We start from the raw sequence: 18,954 nt of genomic DNA, 5'->3' as shown, positions 1-18,954 counted from the left end.
TATTATTTTATTGAGTATATTATACTCCCTTTGTCCCTCCCATTTGTTTACACTTTCCTTTTTTGGATGTCCCATCCAATTGTTTACATTTCAAAATTTTCCAAAAATAGTAAGGTTTTATAATTTTTAAAATAACTACATCCACTACTTCTCTCCACTATACCCACTTTATACATATAATATTAATCGGTCCCACTACTTTACTGATTTTTTTAACTTTCCTCCACTATTTTATCATTTTTCCTAAACTCCGCGCCCCACCCAAATGTAAACATTTGGAGGGACGGAGGGAGTATTATTAAAAATAAAAATATACTATTTTCAGTATGTTAGGATGAAATATTTTTTTATTTTAACGAGTTTATTATTCTACAAATTATAAAAAACAATTTTAATATCAAAATATCTAAAAGGTCACGAGAGTACATTTGTAATTGCAGGACTTACATTACAAATTACAACTTTACTTAAAATATACCAAATACTCCTAAAATTCTCTTATGTGTATTTATGGGCATTTCTCTAGGTGGGGTGGGGTATTTTAATTATAATTTTATTATTGACGTTAAACATTTTTAAGTAGTAGATTTGGGATTATGAAAATATAGTTTTTTAGTAAGTATATTATTTTATCGAGAGCATATTATATATTAATTTTATTATGTTGGGACAAAATAAATTATTTTAAAGAGATTATTATTCTACAAAATATATGACAAACAATTTTAATGATAAAATATATGAAAAATCACACAAGAATACATCTGTAATTGCAAGACTTAGATTAAAAATTACAATTTTATTATTAATATGCATCATGGATTAATAGAATTCTCTCAGTGTAGGTATTTTTCTTGGCTAAATGGCGTTTCTCTCTTTTTAAGAAGAGTTTGATAATAACAAGTACTGGCTTAACTTGGCTTAACTTATTTGAGATCTAAAAGAAATTAATATGAATATACGAGTGTACATTTATAGTTACGCAAAACCTGATTAAAACATTGCAATTTAAAATACACGTGTTTATATAAATTCCTAAGCACGTGTTTGTTTTTAATTGCAATCCGTATTTATAAATATTTTCAGAAAATAGTAAATTTATAAAATAATTTTATAAAATAGTATTTTGATAATTTCTCAAAAAAAAATTGATTGCGGCTGATTTATATTTATCATTTGATGGCTACATAATACTTTTGCTTCAACCCTTCAAAAAAAAGTGTCTTCAAAAATTGATTAATTATAAAGAAAAAATGATGGTCACAACTTGGCTAAAAAAATAAAAAAATGATGGTCACATTATTTTTATATTTAAAAAAGTGATCGTGTTTTTCAAAATGATCAATTTATTCAAAGATAAAGATGTTTAATTATCCTGTTACATATTTAAGAACGGTAGCTAGAGCTGACAATTTCGTATAAGGCACAATAACACGACACGAAAACGACACGAAAATAACAAGTTTGGATTGACATTTTTGATACACGAATACGAAAGTAGACGGATGAATTTAGTGTCAGTTTTGGGTTTAGCTCTAAGTACACGACACAAAACGAAAGTACACGAAATAAATAAATATATAAATATATTTATCATAATTATATGAATATATATATCTTACACTCATATTTTATATATAAATTTTACAAAAAAAATAGATACAAAATAGATTCAAATTTATATTTCACAAGAATTGAATTTACCTGAGTTTGTATGACTTATTAATTTAAAGCTGGACTAGTAAAAATAAAATATTTAAATATAAATAAATTAAATTTATTTTTATTATTAATTTTAAATTACACTAAACACGAAATATACACGAAATGAAGGTACACTTAGCCATCACATTGCTTGGTCAAGTAAATTTACTTGTCAATTTGTAATTACCTTCAGATCAAGTGATTGTTATTGTGCATATAATTTATTGGTGTTGTGCTTACAACAGCGCTAGACATAAAGAATCAAAATCACATATAAACAAAGATACCTTTTCATGTATTATATCCTAAAAATCTGTCACATTACTTTATTCAACTACATTATTAGATTGCAATTCCACAAACCCTATTAAATGTACAGAACAAAGCTAAGTTTGTATTACAATTTGTTCAACAAATCATACTAAGATGAAAAGACTAGCTTATGCAAAGGGTTTTATTTGCCAGCCCTGTGTAGAAATGTAAGCATGCAAGGTGAGTTTTGAGTTTATGGCTAATTCATGAAAGGAAGTATTGAAACTAAAATTGTTTATCTGCAGCTCCTTGGGCTAATGCTCATGGCTTTTGGCCCTCCCCTAGATTTGACGCACCAGCTACAACATCGGTTTTCTCTTCACTAGGAGTAGACATTATACCGGATGATTTCATGATAGGGGTCTCCGATATCTTGTCACCATCAAGCATGTAGCGGGGCATGCTTTTTTCCTTACCTTCACTTCCAAGTTCCATCAAACCAGCATCAGCTTTCTTCTGCCTTTTCCTCGGTTTTGTCTCAGTGGAAGTTCTGTACTCGGCTTCTATCTCAGCATCCTGAAATAAAGCTTCTGTGACCTCCTCAGAATCAGTATTTACCTCGGTTTGAGTTTTTGATGAGTCAGTATCCCCATCTGTTGACAAAGCCTCCAAGCCTTTTTCAGAAGTATCGGTTACCTTCACAATGGACTCGTCCACAGTTTTCTCATCCTCCGGTCTCTGTTGTAATTTCTCAATAATAACCATCATTTCTGTGTTCACCTATATTTCAACAAAATAGAGCTATAAATGTGTCCACTAAAAAATTATGAAGGGTAGAGAAGTAGAACATTAGAATTATGTAAACAGTTATATTCCATAAATCAGTATAAAAGGGGCTCTAAATCTCCCATCACTTGATAATTGTCCACATTCCACAACACAAGGGTCTAATTCTTAATTTCGATCAAATTATGCAAAAATTAACAAACCTGTGGATTTTGAAGAAATTCAGAAATGTCGTTAGGACATGCGGGACACTTCATGACAGTCTTCTGGGATCGAAGAGTACGCCCGCCCCTACTCCTCTCCTTGGTGAAAGTCTGCCCATCAAATTTTCCTTGTAGACAAGATTTGCAGAAGTTGTGTCCACAAGGTGTTGTGAGAGGGTAAGTCATCACCCTCTTACAAAGAAAGCATTTGAACTCTGCATGGAAAGTATTACCTCAACGAATGATCTAATAAAATTCAGAATTTTAATTAAAATAAAAAGGTAGTACACCCTCAAGTATAAAACATGTGCAAATTTAACCCCATTTTGTGAAGATAAATGAATGAATTTCTACTAAAAATGGGGAAGTATGGAACTGGAAACAAATCTATTATTGCATACTTCAGGCCCACTAATCAAATGTCTAAGAAAATGACCAGATTAGCTTAGCTAGAGGTATGCCATAAAACGGAGTCGAGTTGGTGGATTTTAGTACAAATTTTATGTTTAAATTTGCTAGCGCTAGTTAAGCTCTACATATTTTTCACTGAATCTAAGCAACTAAAGGCGTTATCTAGCTGAAGCAACTAAAGTACGACTAAAAATCATACAATATAATAGGCATCTTCTGAAAGAAAAAAAAAGATAACAAAAAAGCTGGTTAAGGGTGAAATTGCAGAATTAGGACCTAAAGCAACTGTGAATTTATAGTCTGTATATGATAGCACAAAGAATTAGCCAGCAAGGGAGCAAAACCTTTCAGAAGTTTTTCATTTACAGACATAGAGTCTGCTTTTTTTCTTCCTCTCCTTGATTTCCGTCCCAGTTCAGAAACTCCGTTTCCTGTCATTTCTCGTTTTCGGCTACAGGGTGCTGGTCTTTTCCACTCCCAGACAGCTCTTTCTTCCTAGAAAAACAAACAAAATGGTAACATAAACAAAAAGTTTTTGAAAAAGGTAACTTTGTAGACTTAAATATACAGGAAAGCAGATCTGAAGCCTGAAAGACACCGTCAAATAAGTTAATTCAGTATGGATCACCCAACATTTATTATCTAATTCAAATAAAAAGGGTAAGGGTGACCAATAGGTAATTTCATTCTTCATTAACATTATAAACCAGCCAGTTAGACCAGATACCAGATATGTTATTTTGCAGCTTAATCAATAGTTATAAGCAATTATGAAAAGAGAAATATTCTTTCGTCTACTTACATTATAATCCCACGATGGCATCTGAACCCTTTCGAACATGTCTGATGCATTACGAAGCTCTGTGATTTCTGGTACTGGTCTAGGTGTATCTCCATGCTCATCACTGTAGTCAATGTTGATGAGAATTTACAAGGGAAATACAATTTAGAAAAAGCACATATTCATGACTATAACTAACCTTGTCCACGGGGCAGGTTCGTTATCACATCTAACAAACAGGTATCTGCAGACCTTATGCCCCTAGTGCAGCAAAAGGTTATCAAAAGTTTATCATTATATCTTTGGGCAAACCAAAAGTTTAGTAGTGATCCACGAACAAAGCACAGTGAAAAAAATACCTGTGTTCCCACTTTCCGCCAGCATTTCTCTATCCTGTAGATTCCATCATATCGCAACCCATTCTCAGGGGCATAGCTAGATCGCTTCTCTTTATAGGACCTGCAAACAAATTAAACAGCACTGAATCAATAGAAAAGATATTGGTATTCTGGTTGGAGCCAATCAGACTTGCAAAACTGCCCCAAGAGGAAATGTCCCTTCAATGTGTTGGTAATTGTTTCCTTTACTATTTGAGTTAATGAATTATCTTTGCACCTCTAACATCATGGTTTTCCGGGTAAAGTGTGTGATATTTTTCATTTGTATTGTGTTATGGTAACAATTAGTTCCACAGTTCATAAATAGACTTTAAATACTGGTAGAAACCCAGCAGACATGGTAGAAACCCAGCAGACATGGTAGGTTCAACGATGTCGGAGATTTATAAGTTAAGAGGCACTCCAACTACCTTAGCTTGAGAAAAAAGTTATACCGATTTCTTAACACTGGGGAAACTAAATTTGCATCCAAATTTTTGTGTTGGTGATACGCTTTCCATGAATGCGTATTACTAAATGAGAATCATGTATCACAGTAGTTTTTTTTGAGGGATCACAGTAGTAACATAATGATGTAAGGGTAAGATTGTAATCATTCTATTTTCATCACATCTCTTTTAGATTCATTCGATAATTGTGTTGTGGGAACAACTGCTTTTCAGTCTATATGTTTTCTTCTACAATTTTTTATACCCTGTCACGTATGTTTAGATAGTTTGACTTTGATCTTTTTGTTATAAAAGGAAAAATCATTTCCTTCAAAATGTTCGACTTTGTTCAACCTTAAAAATCTTTGTGATATAAAACTCCATATCTGCCTACTTTGGATATTCCAGAAGAAGAAACATTCAATCTCTCACTCTCCACTAATTTGAAACTACAGTCGACACGGGCTACGTACAGACTTAAATCTACGGTGGTTTTTCCTGATTGTTTAAGTTCAATTAGCAAAATGGTAGTTTCCATTTCACGATATTGTGAATTGGAGTAATCATATTGTGGCCACAAAAAGAAAGTTGATGCACATCTTGAATATTATCCAAACATTCATAATTCGTTCGGTTGGGCTGGCCTTAAACAGCATTTTTTTGCAGCCATACATAACCTGGATATATAAAATATTTTCGATTCTAACTATGTAACCAATAATGCAAAATTTAAAATATATTAATTGTCTAAAAAAAAAAATAGGGTAAACCAGTCTACTTATAGATATTACCTAACTACTCGAACAGGATAGCCATTTTTGCAGCTTACTCGCAAAGCCTCGTTGTAGTCCTTGAATGTTTGGTCAAAAGATTGTGTCTTGCTGGTCCTTTTGTTCCCACTTAGATCTCTACCACCACTGGAATGGCATATCAAATTATAATGCACAGAGTTATATATCAAAGCTTAGAACAAAATGAATGTACCACAATTCATAACTCCTGATTAAAAGTATAGCAATTATAAATGTTGTACAAGACAGAGATGCAGAAGGTGTTGCACATATCAATCTTTTGAAACTCAAACTATTGTCAACATGGCTTAGATGTGAGTTGCTACACCCTTGCTTGCTGATCACATATGATAGACTTAGTTTCGATCAAGATGCAGAAATGGATTCACATATGAAACTTTTGAAACTCGGTCAAAATGTACAACATAGATGTGAGATGCAACAGACTTTAAAAACTCAATAAATATGTACAAAATGAATTAGATGTGACGTACAAAGTTGCTTGTAAATCAAATAGCAAAGACCGAGTATCAATTAAGCAAGAGACAACAGCAAGGAAAATTCAAAAGAATATTTGATTGTGATTTTTAAAAAAAAAAGTTAAATGAAGGAGCACAATGCAGAAGTTGACTAGCATATATAATCAGTAAGGAACACAAAAATGTGAAAAGAAACATCATTTAACAATAAATAAATAAATTTTAAAATAGCACTACGAAATCTAAACTGTCAATTCCACTGTATATTGGTTTGGAAAGAAATAATATATCTTAAAATGCTTTGTTTCTGTTACTATTAAGTGTAAAATCATACCAGAGATCATAGATTTTATGCTTAATTATCATTACACTGGCCAAAAACTAAACATGTTAGACATATGCAGTTTCACAAACCAATAGTCATAAGTTGTACAAAATTACAGTCCAAGATACAACTAATAATAAGTGTTAACAAATGTCTAACAAACCTTCCGGTATATAGGAACCATTCTCCATGATCTTCATCATCCTCATAGCCCCCAGAAATTACAACTGACTGTGCACCATAATTGGATTGACCGGCAATTCCTGATACATGTGGATAATGTATGCCCCATTGCCTGCACTCCATGCGAGAATCCCAGCACTCTCCAACCAAAACACCCGTATTCCTCTCTGGATCATTCTCAGGAAGAATAGGTCCAAAATAGTCGGGGGGAGTAGTGACAAATATCCGCCCACTAGCAGCATTAGCCATTCCACTCTTCTTTGCTCGCTCTGTTGTATATGCTTTATCAGGCTTGTCTTGGTTATGCACGTACCGATGATCTTTTGATAACCCTAGGGCAGAGCTTGATATGGACATCCTGGCCTTTCGGATGAAAGATACAAGTGAAGAATTGATGCGTGGTTGACTAGCCATTTTGGGAGGTATGCTGCGGCGACACTTTGCACAAATCTTATTTCCTTGCGCAACCCATTTTTGGAAACACTTTAAACAAAAATTATGTCCGCATGGTGCCTGAAAAAAGAAAAATAAACTATTAAATGATTAATATTAGGTGTCTATAGTGTGCAAGTTACATGCATACTCCCAATTAATAAACAATATTCACATGACAAGATTCAAATTCATGTATACTCAAAAATATAAACAATAAACAATACTGCTGCTAATTTTGTATGCAGTAACCTTTATGTATCTATGATATGAAAACTTTACTTTTACCTTCCCAGAAAATAAGTTAATTCTATTTAGTATAAATAAGGGGCACAGTAGTAGTAACCATCAAATCAAACAACTACATTCACTAAGAAGATCATCTGTCGACTACATATATAACCAAGGTCAGAGCTACATTCTTTTGCATGTAGAGCACCAATGATGACAAAAGATGGAGAAACAGAATAACAGATGAGCTAACAATGACAAGAAGGTAAAGAAATGTAAATGTTCAAGGTATATGACCAACTTGTGCAAAAAATAGAATTAGCATCCTGAAGAAAATGAAGCACAGCCTAACCTGCACTTGTTCCCTTTTTAGGTGTAGACTAATACTGCAAACAAGCCTGAGATATGAAATGGACAGACAAACCGATGCTATGTCCCAATCAATACATAAAAAATTAAATCCCATTTATCTTGCACACAACTTCAGATTTGGTAAAAGCATACTCAAACGTCAATTACAACAACATGCTTCTATTAGCAACTAGTTACAAAAAGAGATCCTACCAAATCAATATATGAGTTCTAAACTGGAAACTCGGAACAATAACAAATTTGAAAATAAAACCAAAAGCAATGATGAAACATGATCCACTACTGTATAAGCAAACAAATTTATACACCCTAACAACAGATACCACTTGTCAGATCAACATAGTTCCAGGTGCTGCTCATCCAAAGAAGTGAATCTTCGCAAGCTTAGAATTAAACTTACCGAAATAGACTCATCTCGAAATTAATCACATAACAATGCTGAAAATCACAAAAAGAACATCCACACACCACACACATACAAATAGCACCTAGAACAAACAGAAATCATAATTCTACAAATAAAAACCTTTAAATTAAAGTCTATAGACAGATAGACTATGTACGAAAAACACACATTTCAACACACACATACATCTACGAAACATGAGTTTAATCAGGTCGAAAAAAAAATTGCTTAAATCAAACTCTATGCATATACATACACGTTTTCATTTCACATAAACACATACATATACGAAAAACAGGAGTTATTCAGGTCGATAAAGATGCTTAAATCAAATTCTATGCATACACATACACATTTTCACATAATGTTAGTATTAAAAACAATAATGAGAAAGAAGTTGATAGCCTAAACAAGTGCTGAAATTTTAGTAAAATAAACATAACGTCGAATAACTAACCGTAACAGGCATCTCCGGAACCAGCAGACAGAAAGAACACTGCATATTCTCCCCAATTATATCCAAAACACTATTTCCACTTCCACTTCCATCATCATTATCAATTCCCTTATCCCTGGATAACGATTCACCGCTGAGAAGCAGCTGTCGCTTCTTCGCCTTCTCCTGCTCCGTCAACGACTCATCCGACTCAATCGCTTGAATCTTCGCAACAAGCTCGCCTTTCTCTCCGCTCACAACAACACAATCAGCGTTCATTGAAGTGCAATCAGGACAGTTCCACTGAATTGTCAAAGCTAGGGTTTCAGGCACCGATTGAAGACACCTCACGTGCCAGGGAGTCACGCACGTGTTGCAGTTGAGCTTCTCGGCTTCCGATGGCTTCGTTTTGCACACCATGCAAACGCCGTCGTTGTCGCAAGGCAATTGAGACATTTTTTAGGTACGATTGAATTCAAGAAATAAATGTGAAGAGATTGAGTTGTGTGAATGCACAAGATGTGAAATGAAATGTGTATGTGTGTGTATAGATTGTGATTGTGTGTATAGGCGGAGAAAAAAGAGAGCGAGAGCGGTGTTGAGAGACGGGTGTTAAATAGTGAATGCTAGTAGTAAATGAATAGTGATATCATAGTGTGGAAAAAGCAGTGGCCTTTTGAAATGAGTTGGACGTTAGTTCCGTGTTTTGGTTTTTATCTTGTGTGGTCGAGTGCATATGTTGTTGTGGACTTGCATTTTTTTCTTTTTCTGTGTGTTTTAATTATCTTTCTCTTCTTTTTTGATAGTTTTGTGAATATTTAAGGATCGTATTCAATTCAGATTTCATTTAGAGGATGGATTTTAGCAGTTGAATAAATCTCGTAAAGTCTGATTTAAAAAGTGGTGATTTCTACAAATCCATCAAAATCTATTGGATTTTGCTAAGATTTTTGAAAATATAAAATACACTAGAAAATCCATCAAAATCTACAATTTATAAAATACAAAAAAAAAACATGAACTTTTGAATATCAGAAGATTTTAATGAATTTTTTAAAATCCAAATTGAATAACATCAGATTTTAATGTACTTTTTAAAATTTAAATTGAATACCACGTATTTTAAAAAACTTTTTTAAATCCATATTGAATAACATCAAATATTAAAGAATTTTTTAGAATTTAAGTTGAATATTCTAGAATTTTCAAAATCCAAAAAAAAAATTAAAATTTTAATTAAATACACCCCTCTTAGGTTTACACCTGTTAGATTACAAGAAAGATAATATTTTTTAAAAAAAAAAATGGAAGGTAACTAGGATATTGGAAATGGATATGGAAAATTAATATTTGCTACACGTTCTGTTTTTATTTGTTTTAGATTTTTAGTGAGATACCAATTATTTGTGAATATGCATTTAGTAGATTGTGTATCACTTTTTGGAATTCTAAAAAGAAATGAAATGAAGATATGCATTAATAAAACACATATCTTATAAATTATATTTTACTTTTATCCAGATACTTGTTTATAGAAAAGGAATATCAATACAAAGAACTATCAAAGTATACAAATATAAATATGCATCTCAATAATAATAATTATTATTATTATTATTCACCGCATAAAATAGAAATTTCCATCAATTTAAATTTAAAAAATGTTATATGAGTACTAACAAAAAGTTGAAATAAATTAATATTCAGTTACGCGTACTTTTGCTTTTATTTTATCGATATTGGTCAAACGGGAAATCCTTACTACATTTTATTTTGATTTTTTGAATTCTCCATGTGTGTCAATATAGTAAATCTCAGTGTAATGTGTGTTCCTGGGGCCAATTTCTTTTAATTGTAATTATATATTGTGCTTTTTTGACTTTTTGAATTTTTAATGTGTCTCAATGTCGTAAATCTATATTTGAGTATAACTAGTATTTATCATAGCAATATTTTTGGATTGTAAATTTGTATTGTTATCTTCTTGTCATTATAATATTACTCCTCCATCTCATATTATATTAAGTGTACTTTTATATAGTCAAGTTGACCATATTTTGACCCATATTTATAAAAAGTTCATATATTATTTTTATAAATTGAAAAATACATTTTAAAGAGGATACAATCTATTTTCTAATGATATAAATTTTGAATTTTATTTAATTATATATTAAGTATAATTTACGTTCAAAATTCAAATAAATTGACCGTTAACACATAATATGAGATGAAATGAGTAACTAGTTATCAATTGAACAATGCACAAATTTATGATGATCAAACCATAATTTCCCTTGGACAATTATACAAAAAAAATATACAAAAATTTAAGTTATTTTATTTAACATTTTCTTATATAAATGCATGACGGTAAATTTGTAAATTCATAATAAAAATTGGTATTTACAAAATTGTCATTAAAAATGTATAGAAAAACCTTATAACCTCAGGGGAGTTGCCTGAGTTCATCCTCAGACCCATTTTTCTCAGTTAATATTTAAACTCACAAGAAATCAAATCTTAAACTAATTCCCATATACTTTTTTGAAAATTACTAATATATCTTTGACAACCAAATAACAGTCACTGTCATTTTTTCTTAACACCACCTCATTGATATTTATATGGGGAAAGACCAACAGCACCTCATCTGATTTTTATACCAGGAAAGACCAACAAGAATGGTAATTTAGCTAGGCCATGCATCAAGTACAAGCCCATGAACTACAAGTATTCTATTTGTGCATTTATTAAATTTTGTTTTCTATGTTGAAAACTTGCAATGCGGCAACTTAAGGAAATGCCATAAAATGTTATGCATTTTAGCAGTAATTAGGTAATGCTAATGAATAGAACAGACAGCAATATATAATGAAAACTAACAAACACATGGACATCAGTTTAAAATGCAGAACTATTTTGAGCTCTCTACCAATTTAGCTCATACAACTGCCATACCGAAACAATGCAAAAAGTTAACAGTCAAATGGAATGTAGTGAAAAGTTCTGGGAAATAGTAAATTCATATAATGCAGAAATCTATGTACCACTTGGGCATAATCTCATGGTGTAATGCGCTTGCGCATAAAGTACTTGTGAGTTGTTGCTGAAGGCGTTGAACCCAAGGGTATCAAGTAATCCAAGCGCGGAGTTTGTGGATTTAATCCCTGGACACAACTTCTTGTTATGGGCTTGCAATGGACTGAAGACCTCCCCCTTGTTAACTTCTGATGTTTGTTGTTGGTCCCAGTGCACAGGGATCCTGTTTGTGCAAATGGACTGTCTGGTGGTTGGTATTTCCTTTTTTTCTTCAGTAGTTCCCACAATAACTTCTCATCTTTTGTCTGATCTTCCCTAAAACATATGAACTTCGACAACAAACCAGGGTAAATGGTTAATATTATTAATAACAATCACTTTTAAGATGATGTTACTTTTAAAGGAAGATTCACTATGTAGCATGACATAATATTGCAATTAAAATGGCACCTACCAATAAAAAACTTCTCTAGTCCAAACTAAGAACTTAATCATACTAGAAAGAATCTCAATGAGAATTTGTATTACAGATGATCACTGACAAATCGAGCATAACAAAATTATGATGATAATATTATATCAAACCTAACCTATCAGCGGCTTATCAAAAAAAACCTAACCTAACAGCATATCTATTTTGAAAATCCCACAGAAGAGTTGAACTATTGGACTGTTGATTTGAAATAAAGGAGATGCTGTTTTAAAAGTCTATGAAAGTGAAAACTAATTAACCAAGTCTTAAGCTATGATTTAGCAAAAAAGAAGTCTTTAAGCTATGCATAACACATTTTAGTAGCATTATTTTTCCTATCTGGAGTTTATCAATAGTTCTTCTTGATTAGTAATCAAACAAGCACAAGGCATTGCAACAGTAAACAGATATTAATACATGACTTGCAAGATAATCAATCCAGAACTAAAGCAATTTGCTTAGCAAACTAAAAATAAATTAAAAAAATATATATTTAGTTCATTTTTTCGTTAAGTTCCTGATTTTGTATAGCATACCTCTTGCCCAGTGTTACGCTCCGAGTTCAAGGGCCTCTTTTCAGATTCCAATAAGAGTCCTAGCTGTAATTGCATCTTCCTTGCTCTTGCCTCTGATTCCTCCAATCTGCTCAAAGCCTCAATCTTCCATTCTTCTGCCCCTTTCACCTTCATTCTTGCTTCCTCTAATTCTAGTCTTCGATCTTTATTTTCTTCCACCATTTCTTCCACTACTGTCAGCAACCGCGGTAACGTTCCTGATGTTATTTCAGCTTTCATGCCCTTGACATACTCCATCATCGGATTACACATTAGTGTAGCAAGTTTATGCATCAAATCGTCAACATCACCCTCTACCGACCCAAGGACATTATGCACTCGAGAAAATGTGGCTCTAAGGATTTGGACTGTGACAAGAAAGGCTTCATAGTTTTGACCTGACTGATAAAAAGTAGATATATATCTCATAGCTTTTTCAAAGTACTTTCGCATAGAGACTTGATGATCACCGATGTTCTGAGAAACTTTATTTTGGCTAGAGTTAACCTGAGTTTCAATTTTTCTAAGAAGGTAAACCAACTGTGTTAGTTGATTTTTTTGTTTCTGCACTAGATCTTTCCTGGCAATGGTAGCTCTGGTAGTAAAGTCTTCCTGTGGCATCACAAGCTCAAGTAAGAACATACATACACACGAATCCAATGAAACAGCAGATCAGGTTTCCTAACCAAACTAGTTAACTGCAATTTAATGTTATATTTAAGTTTACAGTTCGAAAGCATAAAACCTACCAATATAGAGATACTCACAGGCACTATGTAATAATTTGAACAATATTTGCAGAAACCACATTACTGCAAACCTTTGCATTGCAACATGACATAACATAGATTATGTTATATGTAGTCATTATACTCCTGATATCTAATCTTTAAAAAGCCTTTTTTTTGTTCCACTGAACTGATCAATGTCAAGAAATATGCCATGCCGTTAAAAAGAAATAAAGACTGATTTCCAAGAAACTCCAGCAACACCTCATTTCCGGTGTCACATGCCTCATGAGTTAGATAGTAGTATGTCTACTGGTTAAAAAACCACATGCAAAGAAAAGCACTTAAATTAACTATACCTCATAAATTACACCGAGGTACAAAAAAATCTCCTGCGAGACGTCAAAATCTAGTATTGCTTATGCTGGTTAGAACACATAATAATTACTTCAAATATTAGATCAAACTATTTGAGACAGATACATTCTTTACATTCAAGACTAGTACATATCTTATAATTTAGATCTTTCTGTAGTCACCTGTTCGGAGACTTACAACTTGCTGCCAAGCATACATGACAATCCACTAACTAAAAGGAATCAGGATATACGAAATTTCCAAAAATCACAGATTTGACCTATTCCATTACTTGCGTAAATTAAAATTTTGCCTTTTCGAGCCCAGAACTCACCTTAAACTTATGAGTTTTCCATTTATATAATCTAGATAGTTTATTAGTTACCTCTTGGAAGACTTACAACTTGGCGCTAAGCATACATGATAATCCACTAATTAAAAGGAATTAGGAAAATGACATTTCTAAAAGCACAGATGCGACCTGCTCCATTAATCGCATAAATTTAAACTTCATTGCGACAATTTTAAAATCACCGATGCAACCTGCTCCATTACTCTTATAAACTCAAATTTCAAAGCGACATTTTTAAAAAATCACAGATACGACCTGCACGAGATCTTTCTTTAGTCAAGTCACCTGTTCGAAGACTTGCAACTTGCTGCTAAGCATACATGACAATTCACTTAAATAAAAGGAATCAGGCTATACAAATTTTTTAAAATCACAGATGCAACCTGCTCCATAACTCGCACAAACTCAAATTTCAAAGCGACATTTCTAAAAATCACAGATACGACCTGCACCAGCACAGAACTCACCTCAAACTTATGAGCTTGATGTACTCTATCTGTCGCAGATGGCGAGCCTTCTGGAGAATTAGTTCTACCGCTGTTTTCCCAACGATTCTGCCATAAAAATAACCGCAAATCAAACACGATTAAACTAAACCTAATATTCAAATTTCAAAATCGTAATGTCTATATTACCGTACAAATACATATACATGTCAGATTACCTGAGTTCGTGCATCAGAAGTCATGAAAAAATTGCTATATCTTCCTTCTTCAGCCATTTCAACGGTCTTCAAACCAACGAGCTTCGACAATGGAATCGCAAGTGATCTAAACACATCTTCAGCCTAAAATACACAAAAATCAAATTGAAGCTCGTAAATAAAACAAGTGATCTTCATAATCTACCTCCAATTGAAGAATACAAACTCGCGATAACGATAGAGATGAACAATTAGCAAGAAATTTGTTTACGAACACACTAATTGATGAAATCGAACCGAAATTGAATAAGTAGGTGATGATTACCTCGTTTAAGCCGCTTTCGATCTGAGATTTGAGCTGATGAAAAGCGATTTTGAGCTGATCGTGATTAGAGACGATTCGAGTGAATTTGCAGCGGAGCGCGCGCATTGATGGAGTTTGAGAAAATTGAGATTTCAGATTATTGGCCATTTCGTTTTTGGCGCCAAAATTGTGTGGATCGGGAGGCATTGCTTCTAGTTTTAGTTAGGTGATGTGTGAAGTGTAGCAAACTACCCACACCGCACCCCGTATACGTATTATACACCCCAGACATGTAGACTAGCAAAATCGAAAAACCGAAAAATCGCGTCGCGTCGAAAAAGCAAAACCGATAAAAATAAAAAAATTAATTAAATCGAACCGATATATCGGTGTGATTATATTTTGGTTTTACTCTCAAAATCGAACCGAAAAATAGAACCAGTTATAAAATATTTAATTTTATTTTTTTACATAATTTATGTATAATATATTATTAATGTATAACTCGTGCGGTTCACAATTATTTTTATTATTATATATTATAAATTTTAATTTTAATAATATGTTATTGGTGGGATTCGAAACTTATATCCCGTGAAAATAATTTATAAAAATCATATTTACCGGTTCTCATCAATTTAATCTGAAGGGTCTGGATTGAATGACCAAATGACTAACAACCAAATTTTAAATATTTTATTTTTAATATAATAGTATATATTTAATAAACATAATTATATTTCCACTAAATACAACAACAATAACATGCTAACTACCCTATGTACCCCTAACTTTTATCTAACTACTATTGATACAACAATCACTACAATAGATCATAACACAACATAAGGGGAACCCGACATCTAACCAAGCATCTCAAGTCTACTGGCGCTGAAAAACAACAATAACATGTTACGGGCTCTGCCAGATTTCCCGTCCGAAACTCATATCCACAATTAAACATGACGGTCAAGAACCTCCTTCAACACTAATAGTATTCATCTCAACAGCTTATGAACTCTGCGGGCCTCAGCATCAACATCAGTGGAAGAAGGACCCTTATCCAAACGCCTACGAGCAACCTGCTCAACCATCTCAATACGAACACGCCACTCAGGCTCTGGTACCGACATCTGCAGTCAAGACTCGCGTGTCGTCCTATCTATTAGGGCTCACAACTCAGGTATACAAGCAAACACAAAGTCACGGTCCCGAGCCAAATCATCAATAACATGGGCATGTACAAGTACAACATGAACCCTATCGAAAACTGGGGACTCAAGCATAGAAGTGGGAGAATCTCCCCAAACAACTGGGGACTCAAGCATAAAAGCGGGAGAATCTCCCCAAACAACTGGGGACTCAGATACTGACATCATGTGAGAAACAAGCATAGGGGTAACAGTATCCTCATACGAAACCTCCTCGGAGTCTGAACTAGTGCAAGGGGGCTCCTTATATGGAGGTGGAGGAGTACCCATAGGAGAGCCAGGAGGGCTAACAGGAGAGGTCGAATCAACATAACTACCATCTAAACTACAATCAGGATCCTGAGATAAAACATACAACCAAGAAACAACATTAGGGTTAATTCAAATCTTCGATTAACTCGAGTCCCTAATCTAATCTCTTTCTCAATTTACCCATTTCCTCAGACTATACCTAATAGTCTTAACTTAACTCTATGTGAGTCGAACACTCTCGCAACTATCATATTATCTTAACACCCCTTTTAATTCTAACTTATCTCATGGACTGGATCCTGTAACTCTGATACCAGCCTGTGACCCCCTCAAACTCGGGTTAGAAATGAGGACCCACAACACTAATATACTAACTATAATATAACAGCTTAAATAAATTAAACCCTGAAAGCTGCAAGGATCTAAACATGATAAAATATGGGATAAGATTACAAACACCAACCAGAAAATATAATATTAAACAACCCTTTTTATAAATTATTCAAAATACGACTCCGACTTAGAATCGCCAGATAACCCAAAAGTAACTAAACCAACTATTACATTCCCCACCAACTAACATCGCTTTCTCACACTGCATCTACTTGATCTGGCACCTGGAATCTGACGGTACGGAAAGGACCGCCAGGAACACTCTTACGAGCGGTGCGCCTAAGTCTGGCCATCTTCTTACTTACTTGTCAATGTTAGATCAACACAAATAAATGAGCTAAAAAGGCTCAACAAGTAACTAGTAAACAGTTGTAAATATCAAAACATAACCGTAATACTAATTCTCAATATACTGGGTGGCGGTAGCTTAGCGATATCTAGGAAATGATTTCAAGATAGGGGTTCAAGGCATGCGAGATTCAAATTCAATTTTCAAGATCAAATGACGGGGTTCTCAAATGGGTTCACACAACTATAAGAACTTCAGTCAATATAATATAATTTTAAAATAAAATGCAATGAATAGTGCTTATCGCACACTTTAAAAATCTTTTACTTTCACTTTTAACAATATAGAACCCTTGATTAAATTATCCATCTTTTAAATATAATACGAGTGATCAACCCAAACTGACCTTCATTCGTCATTTATTCAGCCTATAATGTTGGACTAGCTCCGCTAGCCTCTTATGCGAATGGACTAGCCCTGCTAGCCTCTTACGCCTCTATCCAATCTTTAGGAATTCATCGAAAACCTTTATATTGGAAATATAGAAAGTTCAGATAATTTTTTTTTAAACGTTACTAGCCTTTGAAATCATTTGGACTATTTCAAGTCGAAAATCATTCTTAAATTTCATTCAATAATTCAAATGAATAAGCAATTGAAATCGAAAAGAACGTAAGTTGGGGAAATGATCAATCATCAAGCATAGGTATTATCGAGGCTATTAAACAAGGTGGTTTCAAAGCGCGATACGTTAGCAAGGCACATGTTTACTATTATAAGGATCCAGGTTAACAAGGTATCGAGTAAGAAAGATTCATCAAGTTGTATAGGGTCAAATGTTTTTATGGATAACAATATATTAATAAGAACATGGTAAATGTACTTGAAATGAAATGAACTAATATCAGGGTTTATCAACAAGATTCAACAACAGTATTAAGGAGATCATTTACTCTGTCAATGCATATCATAAAAAATTATATGTGATCAAATCACAATAAAAGGGCATAGTTGCTTGCCTCACAAAACTTTCCTTTTTCACAGGGTTTGAGTTACTGCCACCTAAAATCTCTTTTCCTTTTCTAGATCGAACGCCTTCGCTTTCTGAATCGTGAGAGAGACGAGAAAGAGAGCTCGAGAGAAAAAAAAAAGAGAGATGACAAGAAAAGAAAGAAAGGGGATTGGCCTGTTGGGTTTATAAGCCCCGGGGCACACCTGTAATTTCACATCCCTTTTCTCAAAATTATGTTTTCTGATTTTCAATAATGCTCAATTTAATTAGTAAATTAAATAATAAATAGGAAAAAGACGTTTTAAATCTGAAACTCATTTTTAAAATAAATTTTAAGAAAATATCTATCTCTTGATCTTTTTAGAATAATATTTGAGCGAACGGTTTAATTTATGCGGATTTCGCAAGATAACTCATAAAATAAAAATACTTTTTGAAAAATCATTTTAAAATACTCAAACCTTAAAATAATTCAAACTATCATTTTTAAAAAGTATATTGGATTATTCTAGAGATAATAAAATAAATTCACACTTTTATCATACTCTAATAATTTTATAAAAATATATAAGGATCAAATAACCTTATTTTTACCAAGTAAATCCTTTTAAAAATATTTAAAAAACTCGCGAATCACAGATTCGCACACGTAAATTTCAAATAACATATATTCATATAATAACATCAACCACACTCGTATTTCTACACCTTTACACGTAAATCCTAT

At 33.1% G+C, this 18,954-nt stretch overlaps 2 protein-coding genes across 2 annotated transcripts; both read right to left on the bottom strand.

The window, feature by feature from the left end:
* Positions 1–1,991: 1,991 nt before the first annotated feature.
* Positions 1,992–9,235, bottom strand: LOC141723513 (E3 ubiquitin-protein ligase ORTHRUS 2-like). Its single transcript, XM_074525337.1, has 9 exons — positions 8,640–9,235; positions 6,722–7,254; positions 5,755–5,880; positions 4,497–4,596; positions 4,337–4,398; positions 4,159–4,261; positions 3,701–3,851; positions 2,946–3,160; positions 1,992–2,736 (listed from the first exon to the last, which is right to left on the bottom strand). The coding sequence occupies exons 1-9, from the start codon at positions 9,072–9,074 to the stop codon at positions 2,278–2,280; spliced, it is 2,184 nt and encodes a 727-aa protein (XP_074381438.1). The 5' UTR covers positions 9,075–9,235; the 3' UTR covers positions 1,992–2,277.
* A 2,232-nt stretch (positions 9,236–11,467) lies between these two features.
* LOC141660340 (uncharacterized) lies at positions 11,468–15,301 on the bottom strand. Its single transcript, XM_074467317.1, has 5 exons — positions 15,092–15,301; positions 14,788–14,910; positions 14,591–14,677; positions 12,669–13,298; positions 11,468–11,989 (listed from the first exon to the last, which is right to left on the bottom strand). The coding sequence occupies exons 1-5, from the start codon at positions 15,275–15,277 to the stop codon at positions 11,684–11,686; spliced, it is 1,332 nt and encodes a 443-aa protein (XP_074323418.1). The 5' UTR covers positions 15,278–15,301; the 3' UTR covers positions 11,468–11,683.
* Between the last annotated feature and the right edge of the window lie 3,653 nt (positions 15,302–18,954).

The sequence above is a fragment of the Apium graveolens genome, chromosome 5 (genome assembly GCF_009905375.1).
Source record: "Apium graveolens cultivar Ventura chromosome 5, ASM990537v1, whole genome shotgun sequence".
NCBI classification, from domain to species: Eukaryota; Viridiplantae; Streptophyta; class Magnoliopsida; order Apiales; family Apiaceae; genus Apium; species Apium graveolens.
This window is presented reverse-complemented; position numbering and strand designations above follow the sequence as displayed.

Bases quoted from the DNA above. Each gene is read 5' to 3' on its own strand.
- LOC141723513 (XM_074525337.1), bottom strand. From the start codon at position 9,074: ATGTCTCAATTGCCTTGCGACAACGACGGCGTTTGCATGGTGTGCAAA. The intron at 3,852-4,158 runs GTAAGTAGACGA...TTGTTTTTCTAG, and splicing joins TGCCATCGTGGGATTATAAT to GAAGAAAGAGCTGTCTGGGA. The intron at 2,737-2,945 runs GTTTGTTAATTT...GTTGAAATATAG, and splicing joins AATTTCTTCAAAATCCACAG to GTGAACACAGAAATGATGGT.
- LOC141660340 (XM_074467317.1), bottom strand. From the start codon at position 15,277: ATGCCTCCCGATCCACACAATTTTGGCGCCAAAAACGAAATGGCCAAT. The intron at 14,911-15,091 runs GTAATCATCACC...TGTGTATTTTAG, and splicing joins TCGAAAGCGGCTTAAACGAG to GCTGAAGATGTGTTTAGATC. The intron at 11,990-12,668 runs GTATGCTATACA...TTGTTGTCGAAG, and splicing joins AGCGTAACACTGGGCAAGAG to TTCATATGTTTTAGGGAAGA.